The 10,713-nt window shown below is 39.6% G+C and overlaps 1 protein-coding gene across 1 annotated transcript; it reads right to left on the bottom strand.

Annotated features, from left to right (window-relative positions):
• Positions 1–8,877: 8,877 nt before the first annotated feature.
• On the bottom strand, positions 8,878–9,638 carry LOC136425821 (histone-lysine N-methyltransferase SETMAR-like). Its single transcript, XM_066414761.1, has 2 exons — positions 9,501–9,638; positions 8,878–9,285 (listed from the first exon to the last, which is right to left on the bottom strand). Exons 1-2 carry the CDS (start codon positions 9,636–9,638, stop codon positions 8,878–8,880), a joined length of 546 nt encoding a protein of 181 aa, XP_066270858.1.
• Positions 9,639–10,713: the final 1,075 nt, after the last annotated feature.

The following is a 10,713-nucleotide window of genomic DNA, read 5'->3' as shown; positions in this document are numbered from 1 at the left end:
AGCGAAAAGGCGCAAAGCCAACGATACGCAATCAAGATGATATTGTGTACACTTCGGTGTTAGTTGGTTGTGAGTGTTCGCGTTGAATGATTGTCTAAATGCATTACTACCCCTAGTAAACCATCAGTGCTGGAAATTCACCGTTAAGTACTGATCGATTACTAACAGTAGAATTTCAGAAAATTTTCAGTAAATCAGCTAATTCTAGATCTCCAAGCAGATCTAGTGAAGGCAATGCAGTATCCATGGGCCGTGGTAAATAGATGGTAAATGGGTATTTTTTCGGTCCATGGATACCGTCTTGCTACTGGTAGATCTGCTTGTAGAATCAGTTGATTCACTGAAAAATTACTTAAATTCTTCTGTTAGTAATCGATCAGTGTTAATAGTAGATTTCCAGTAGATTAGAGATTACTACAGTGCTACGTACCACAGTGCGGGTCGCTGTGATTCTCACAGGAAATGCAGCCCATGCGGTTGTCACAAAACTCGCCCTCTGTACAGCCCTCTGTGCACTGGCCTCTGCAGTTCCTCCCGAAATACCCATATGGACACACTGTTGGGAGAAGCAACAAACATACAGGGGTTAACACCAATTCTGACCATCATAATAAAGATTGTGAATCCCTATGAAATTTCAACACGTGAAACCAAAAGAATCTCCTTTCTAGGGTAGGAAATTGTAGTTATGGAAGATAATAAGGATTAGCAACCATTTGTCATTCCTTATTTGAATCAACAGCATGTTACTGTCCAAGTAGTTTTAAAGTTGTAGCGTCCGTACCCCCCCCCCAATGGTCCATCCATAGAAAACCCTGCAACGAACTTATAAAAGCGTGTTGTGCGGAGATCCTTTAGGATAGTATGCCCAAAGCATGTACCTTTGAACTGGCAACAACAAATTTACAATATAATGAAGTTGAATTTTGTCCCCCAGTGGCAAGGTTGGGGTACACCTGATTGTGAAATAGCCGAGTACTTCTCGTGACAGGACCATCGTCTAAGAAGCGCCAAATGTATTTTATTATGGCTATTCCTGAGCATTATGATGAAGATTTCAAAATAAAGAACAAAATTGAGACAGATCTGTCACCAAAACAAGAGAATCCTCAAAGGATATATGACAATACAATATGTCTTCTGATAGCCATGTTCTTTTCTGATGAAATTATGCATTTAGGTCATAGATTTCTTATCTAACTGACTAGTTTTTGCGTCTGCCAACCGATCTGCCTACACCTGATCAGAATTCGACAAATACAATTTCTTTACAAATTAATAAACCCAGGTCGTTATACGGTTAACACCTACGAATTTAGATACAACATAAATGATGAGTATTTTAAATAAGAATATGTATTACAATATACAACACAGAATGGTGTGGTTTTTTTTCATTCGGCATGTCCATTGATCTAGATATAAGAACATATTTCAGCAAAAACAAACTAATACCTGCCAGACCAATCAGACTTTCTCAATCTCACGAACAGAAGTGTTTTTGTCAGTTGTGGATGTTGTCGGCCTCTTCAGCCGTACCGCCATGGAGATAAGGAGCAGACAGTGCGTAGTCATCCTGGTTCTGTTGGTTCTGAAGTTTTCTTTGCCCTGCCCTGATCAGTGCTTCGTGCAGAACGAGTTGAAACTTTTGAAGATAAAGATCTGCGAGTGTCCTAGACAGCGAGACGTTGGCATTCAGGCTTTGTGCGCTTCAAGTGGCATTTCGGTAAGACCTCAACACTCACGATTGCTTTCCATATACAGAGAACAACATGTTTACCTTATTTAACTTACAGGATACCAAAAGTAGTCAAGAGCCTCTATACCTAACACGCAGCAAAAGTACTGGAAATGTTTAAATCATTGAATGTGCAAAATGTTTAACAAGCTTACTTCAGTCTTAGTTTGCATTTGTTTTGTTTGCATATATTTTTTTTGTTTGTTAACAAAAAAAATGCTTGACATACGACAGGTTGAAAAAAAATCGGGTACATTTTTATGATGTTAATTTGTTGTACTGAAAATAAACAGTTAACTACCCAATTGGGAGACGGTCTGGAAATATTACTGCAGCAAGACCAGTGATTTTTTTGGAAGCCCGTATGAAATTATGTATTTAGGTCACACGGGATGACGAAGAACAGAATTGGCATGTTTTCACACTTTTTATCTACCAGATTCAATTTTGTCTATAAACTTTCCGACTACGCAATATATACATCGGGAAGTACCTAAAACATACACGTTTAGCCAGACGAGTACAACGCAAAATCCAATAATCGATATGATCATGCAAGAATATGTCTACACCCTCCGACCCAGAATTGTGTGGACTCATACAGCCAGGTCATTGACCTGTGAACTCAATCAAGCTCCACAGAAATTGCTAGTTCCAGACACACCAAAGACTTCATCAACCTCCCACACAGAATTGTTTCCGTCAGTTCTGGATTTTGTCTGCCGATGCGTACGTGCTGTTCAATCGTACCGCCATGGAGAAATGGAGCAGACATTGTGTTACCAACCAGGTTCTGTTGGTTCTGAAGTTTTCCATAAAATTTACTGCTGATATCATCCATAAAATTTACTTGCTGTAGCCTAACGAACAATCGAATGTGGCGTCGGGTGGTATTTATCTATCGAGTTAAAAACGAGACGTCCAAGATAAAAATATAAATCCGTACTGCACCAGAGCTATTAACCAAACAGGCATTCCATATGCTACTCTAGCAACAGCATTTCAAAATACAATAATAAAATCTTATGCATACTTAAGAAGGAACCTATGTAGCCAGCACCCAGCTATTTGAAATCAACACTGATAAAGGATATTTAAACGCCAGCTTTACTTGAAAAATGAGTTGTGGTTAAAATGAGAAAAACTATGATTTATTTTCAAGTTCCTTTTTCATTTAGCCAGTCTTTGTGGACCAATCACAGGCCTCTACATCTACTGGTAATGCAGCCATAACGTCATTAGCATGGTTAATGAATGTGAAAGCTGAGCTTTAGTGATCGATCAACAATGCACACTTGTCAATTTTAGTGCCAATGCCTGTGATAGGTTGAATTAGCTGTATGTATAATTTGTAATAACGGTAACTTCCCACTTTCCTTCCGGAATGTACTGTGACTTAACGACTGGTTAGTGATCTATGCTCACTGGGTGACTTTTTCAGTGGTCACTGGTCAGACGTGATGTCACCAAAACAAGTCGGGGCGGGCCCTTTACCCTTAATTACAATTACGTATTGCTTAGAAATAAATACAATATGTAATATATATATATGTTATAGAATAAAGATGATATAAAGTAACTGAGAAAAAAGAATATATATATATATATATTGGAAACGTTGCTACTTTAAGTATCAGATGTTCTTGAGAAATTGAAATTGAAATGATTGCATCAACTACCAGTTGGACTTCTTTTGGTTTTCAAAAGATTGGTTACTATAAAATTTTTCTTATTTGCATACGTAATAATGACTTGTATATTGGTTAAAGCATAAAATAGTTTTTTTTTTCAGACAAAAAAATAGTGAATTACACTGATACAATTATCCCATGTTGTCATCTTGGTCCATTGAGTGTGAGCACATGCCCAAGTACGGTCTGACATAGGCAAATAGAGATGTTAGCTGCTGTAGTAAGGGCATTCAGTATCTATTGTATTAATCAAATACTCAAGATTGGTCAGATATGAAGTCAACTACGGCACCTGGATTGATATCTAATTATAATTTGGTTTTTGTTCTTTGTTGTTTTTTGTGAAATGATGTGATTTATTGCTTTGGACTGTTAACAGGTCTCCTAGTTTGCAGCTCTTGACATCTTGAACCTTTTTTTCGGCTAACGTGCAGTGAGGAAGACAGAAACAGAAGTCTCTGTACTTAATTAACACAACACTTGTGTAAGGTTAACGTGTTTATTTCTCACTGTGTAGATGATATTTTGGGGTCTAGATTGTTTACTCAAATCTAAGTGACTCCCGGATCCAACATGTTACCGGTAGTGTTGGTGGTCTCCCTGTCAGGCTTCCGGTACAAAAAGTCTATTTTGATAGTGAAGATGTGGTCCTTATACACATTCTATTCCTGACTCTGAAAATAGACGATGTGTATGAAAGCTTTTATAGAAAATCTCATACTTTGTAGACCCATGTTCTCCTACTGATACAATTTATAGCTTCGTTTTGCACTCGTATGATTTAAACTGCAGCTTCATTTAAGGACATGTTTTCTTAAATTGAGTACTTCTAAATATTGTACAACAACAGGTATGGGAGATAAACGTTACTTTCAAATTATGCCTGTAGTTATTGAAAATCGACGTTCTCCAGTTGAACATCTTACAGTACTTCTCGTGACAGGATCATCGTCTAAAAAAGAACCAAATGTATTTTATTATGGCTATTCTTGAGCATTATGATGCAGATATCAAATTAAAGTACCTTTTTGAGACCAAGGACTGCTCTGTGTAGAAATAAAAAAAAACGTACAGCCTGAAAGTATACATGAAAATACAATATGTCTTTTGGTAGTCATTTTCTTTTCTGATGAAATTATGCATTTAGGTCATAGATTTCATATCTAACTGACTAGGTTTTGTGTCTGCCAACCGATCTGCCTACACCTGATCAGAATTCGACAATTACAATTGTTTTTACAAAAGCAATCCACCCAGGTCGTTATACGGTTGACACCTACTAATTCAAATACAATATAAATGCTGAGTATTCTAAATAAGAATATGTATTACAATATACAACACAGAATGGTGTGTGTTTTTTTCATTCGGCATGTCCATTGATCTAGATATAAGAACATATTTCAGCAAAAACAAACGAATACCTACCAGACCAATCAGACTTTCTCAATCTCCCGAACAGAAGTCTTTCTGTCAGTTGTGGATGTTGTCGGCCTGTTCAGTCGTATCGCCATGGAGAAAAGAAGCAGACAGTGCGTAGTCATCCTGGTTCTGTTGGGTCTGAAGTTTTCTTTGCCCTGCCCTGATCAGTGCTTCGTGCAGAACGAGTTGAAACTTTTGAAGATAAAGATCTGCGAGTGTCCTAGACAGCGAGACGTTGGCATTCAGGCTTGGTGCGCTTCAAGTGGCATTTCGGTAAGACCTCAACACTCAAGATTGCTATCCATATACAGAGAACAAAATGTTTACCTTATTTAACTTATAGGATACCAAAAGTAGTCAAGAGCCTCTATACCTAACACGCAGCAAAAGAACTGAAAATGTTTAAACTCATGGAATGTGTAAAATGTTTAACAAGCTAAGTTAAGTCCTAGTTTGCATTTGCATATACTTTTTTTGGTTAACAAACATACAACAAGTTGAAAAAAATCGGGTATATTTTTATGATGTTAATTTGTTGTACTGAAAATAAACAGTAAACTACCCAATTAGGAGACAGTCAATATTACTGCAGCAAGACCAGTGTCCACCACCAATACCCCTTCCCCAGCTTCAGCGCTAGGCTGGGCCTACATTACATCTACGGTCTTCTTTAGAATACGAACCATCACACATTACAGTTTGAAAGCATCGCTGCCGATTTTGTTAACCCAACAGGCTACCGCTTACAGTGTTTGCAGTGCAGAAAACGATGGCTATACGTGTCTGAATGACGTTCCTACTGGGTTTGACCAGTCCGTGACTGGAATCATACTGAACCGTCTGTTCAACCTCACCACCCTCACCAAGCAACACATTCCACCGTTACCAAACCTGGTCACATTCGTCATAACCGGCAGCACCATCCAGGCATTAGGTAAGAGTCGGAAATAAGCTACATGCATCTTTGTGTTTAAAAGTTAAGGATGCATAATAAGTGATAACAGTTGGTTTTTCCATATCTTTATTTATTCCACTAACAGCTAAAAAATGTAATGCTAGTAGAACCTTGCAACAACCTGAAAAAATAATGATAATAGGATCAGGCTTTCAGGTAACAAAAAAAATGGGAGAAAACAAAAACAATCCTGATCTTTTAACGTAGAAATTTTAGAAAAAAATGAAAGAATGAGGCAAAATTAAGATCATCTGTGTCAAAATTCAGAGACAAAATAAAAATGAGAAGAATACCTCTGTACTAATTTTCAATCTAATGATTTTTCAGCGTAGCAGCAATCTAAAATAGGCATATTATTTCTAGATCTATTGAAACATGCAGAAGTCCACAGTAAAAGCAAAAAAAAAAAAAAAAATCTTCAGATGTTCCGCCCTGACGGTAACAAAACATGAATGTCTTTTTTATAGAAGCTGGTGCGTTCTCTTTCGTGCCGTCCATAATGTCGGTAATCATCCGCTGTAGCCGCCTCCTGCATATCGGCGACTCAACCTTCGTTACCCATCCAAGATTGAAGACAATTTCTCTGAATCATAACCTCATTGAAACCGTGTCTCCGACAGCGTTCGTCGGCCTCAACAGCTTCTATAAGATACTTCTAAATGACAATCAACTAAAGGTGGTTCCTTTCGATACTCTCTCCCTGATCCGCCGCAGCACAACAGCGGCGCGATTACAGGTCAATCTCGAGAATAACCAGATCAGAACGGTATTGGAAGAGGATTGGAAAAAGATCTCTGACACAGGAGTCACACTCCGTCTAAGAGGCAACCCCTTGGTCTGTGACGATGGAATGCGATGGCTGGTCTGCAACGCCATGACCTGGCAACTGACACGGTGGGGCCACGGCGACATCGTCCGGCCTGGCGCTTTTCAGTGCACGTCGCCGTCTAAACTGGCCGGCTCCGACTTCAAATCGCTCTACACAAACTCATTCTGCACATCTACAGAGCTAACAACCACATTCCCAATGGCAACGACCCTCTCATTCGCAATGGCAACGACCTCCGCACCCCCAATGGCAATGACATCCACACTTCCAATGCCAGAACCCACCAGGCCGCTAGATAAATCATTCGGAACGACAATTTCTGGTCTGACGCAGCAAACGACAAAAACAGACGGACAGCAAGCTGGTATGGACTATCTGTACATATCTTTCGGACTTACTGTCGCTGGAATAGTTCTGCTAGGTGGGACAGCTGCTGCGGTGATGATATACAATCGACATGTTTCAAGGAGAAGGCAGAATCCAGTCCACGGACAGCACGGCATCGTCACCAGTTCTCAACTCATCAGTAATCGGATGTACCAACACTCTGGATCTGCCACAGGAGACGGTAGGGACAAGGGGACAGAAGACGAAACTGAGGAGGATTCAGCAAGACAGAATCCGGTCCACAAACGACACTGAGTCACCATCAACACATCTGAACTGATTTTGAATTGGCTGTACAAATTCTCCGGATCAGCTATCAACAAAGCCAACAAGGACACAGAAACGGCAGAAGAGACTGAGCCGACACCTTACCTCACTGTACCTTTCGATGCCATCAACAACACCCTGCGTATCGAGCCGTACAGCAGCGTCAATTTGCATGACATCCGCGACGAACAAACAGACGTGGCGTCATGTGATATCTCTGTGTCACGTAGAAAACCAGCGGTCCGAGACGAAGATGACATGGAACCGTACTGCATCACAACTTTAGACCAAATCGGAGATTCCTAAGTTGCGTTTGCTCTGGAATAGCAAGTCGCAAAAACCTAGCATGACGAACAGCACAAACACAACTACAAAATACATAGTACATCTTAAAATGACCAAATTCTTATCAAAATATAAACACCTGATAATGTCTTATCAGAGTCGCCTTGCCAGGAAAGGTTATTTGGCACACAATCGGAATCGGAACTGTGGGAAAAACTCTGTAATTCCTTATTCATTAATTTCCACTTAGTAACACTTCATAAAGTAAACACATCACTACCGAAAAAAAGTTATGCAATCATATACCCAGAACAAGGTCGCTGCCTATGCAGGAGCTATTTCTAGCTCTTCTAATGCATACAGGAAAGGTCAGTTTGTTGTCAGTAAACCGTATATATGACGTCTGCGCTAACAAACACTATTTGTAAGTTCAATTTGAAAAATTCTGGATGTGGTTTCAATAAAAAAATCATCAATATCATTTTCCATATATTTGCTGTTTATAAATATTTGTTATTTGTTGCTGTTTTAGAAATATTTTGTAGGGAGATATCATAGCAAAGTGAATGTTAAACATTTAGACAATTTATTTACTTAAGGACGTTGTTTAAAAAATTATATGGTAACACTAACTGCCTTTGGGACCACTTTTTACATTTTCTTTGTCATCATAATGTTTTAGATGGCTATGTTTGTATTTATAGTCAAGAGTATAGTGACCTTTCAAACGATGTACAGTTTCTGTGCGAAATAAAGAACCAGCTGCACCTACCTGTACACACGTCCATTTTATCATAACGATTTAATCTTATGGTACATTTACCTGTCAAAAGTAAAACTACCAGACTCATGTAAACTAACATATTGGCTCCTTCAGTAAGGGTAGTCAATACTTATATGGTACTGAATAGTAACTTTAGGGTATCCAGATAGCAAATTCAACAAACCATCAGTGATTTACTTTTCTTGGAAATTAACTACATTTGAAATACAGTCTCTACCTAGCATGCACAGCCATTGGTCAGTACGAGGGGTGATCAAAAAGTCCTCGGCCTCTCTCAAAAAACGTTGTTGAACAAAAATTTTTCTTGCACTATTTTTCAACATGGTCTCCTCTGACTTCAATACACTTGGTCCAGCGGGGTTCCAGCATTGCTACCCCCTGCTGGAAGTAGGTTGTATCTTGGGCCTCTAGATAGGCCTCAACAGCATGGATGACGTCATCATCAGTCTCGAAACAGTGACCACGTAAGTGGGACTTCAGTTTAGGAAACAGGTAAAAGTCCGACGGAGCCAGGTCAGGTTAATGGGGAGGGTGGGGTAAGAGTTCAAAGCCACATTGGGTCGCTGCTGCCACTGACACATGTGCTGTGTGGACAGGTTCATTGTCCTGGAGCAACAGCACGCCAGCTCGGAGCTTTCCTCTCCTTTTCTCTTTGATTGCTGCTTTTAGCTGTCGCAGTTCTGAAGCATAGTACTCTCCATTGATGGTTTGACCCTTTTGCAAGTAGTCAATCATGATGACTCCCTCGCTGTCCCAGAATACAGAGGCCATCACCTTGCCGACCGATGCCACGCGCTTGAATTTCTTGGGTAGCTGCGACCCCTTCTTTGTCCATTCTTTACTCTTTTCTTTTGACTCTGGATCAAAGTGGTGAACCCACGTCTCATCTCGGGTCACAAATCTCTTGAGGAAGTTGGCCGGATTAGACTGGAAATGGGCCAAAAGTGTCCTGGAAACTTCCAACCTGTTCGGCTTCTGATGACGAGTCAACATTCGGGGTACCCATCTTGCAGACAGCTTGCTCATCCCCAAGATGTTGGAAAAACATTTTGAACTGAGCCATAACCGATGCCCAATGAATGCTCTATATGTCGGATGGTCACACGTCTGTCATTCATTATCATGCGATGGATGGCCTCAACTTCATTCTCCGAGGTGGCTGTTTTGGGGCGTCCCGACCTTGGGTCGTCTTTCACGCTCTCCTTGCCTCGTTTAAAGTTAGCAACCCACTTCTTCACGGTGGAATAAGAAGGAAAGTCCTCACCAAGTGTCTTGGCCATGTCTTCGTGGATTTGCCTGGGTGTCATACCTTTTTTTCGTTAGATATTTGATAACAGCACGAACCTCTATGGCGTCCATTTTGTGATTTTCTTCACACCAGCTGATTTTCAAGGGGCGCCGCGCGCTACTTCATGAATATGAAAATTTGCATTTCTGTGGGCAGTGTCTTAAGATGTCATAGTATACAGTTATACCCAAGAATGGAAGTTACACCCATCGCTTCTAGGTGAGGCCGAGGACTTTTTGATCACCCCTCGCATGTTGGGTGACGTCAACACCAAACAGTAAAGTATACTACGAATTAATTCAGTAAGTAATGTATATCAAAGCTTTGATACAGACACTGTTGTGTTTAAACCGTGTTTTCCTACTTATGAAATTTAGAAATCTTGGAATCTGATTAAAAGATATATGTTACATGCAAGATTCACATCAGAAAGCTTTATACACGGGTGCTTATCTATGTATTCATACTTTTTTGCGATCCCATTGCAATATTTGTCTGACTGTAATTGCTTAAAGGTTATATATGTTAAAGATTACACAATTATCCGTGGTATGGGTATAATCGTGGTCTCCTGCGAACGCAATTCATAATGTACAATTGCGGTTTTGTCAACATTTCTTCAATTTTTAAACTGTGTACTTGTCTTAATACGTGATAGATAATATACGAATGCAAATGATCCGAAATGTTTGGGGAATGGCTGTCACTTCCTTGATGGACATTATTGTTCTACATTTAAATATCTTACATTACTTCTCGAGATAAGACTAGCTTCTTAAAAGAACCAAATATGTTATAAGCATTATTCTCGAGCACTCAAAATTAAGATTGTGAATCTATATGAAATAAAAAAGAACACGCGAAACCAAAATAATGTATTTTTGTAAGCGTTTATGAAATTATGTATTCAGGTCGCACAGGATTACGAAGAACAGAAATGGCATGTCTCCACACTTTGTGTCTACCCAATTCAATTTCTTTGTTCAAAAACTAAATAAAACATCCTGACCACACCATATACACATTGGGATTCGCCTAAAACATACACGTTTAGCCAGACGACTGTT

Source organism: Branchiostoma lanceolatum, chromosome 19, assembly GCF_035083965.1.
Source record: "Branchiostoma lanceolatum isolate klBraLanc5 chromosome 19, klBraLanc5.hap2, whole genome shotgun sequence".
Classification (NCBI taxonomy): domain Eukaryota; kingdom Metazoa; phylum Chordata; class Leptocardii; order Amphioxiformes; family Branchiostomatidae; genus Branchiostoma; species Branchiostoma lanceolatum.
The sequence above is the reverse complement of the archived record's forward strand: the minus strand, read 5'-3'. Positions and strand labels throughout refer to the sequence as shown.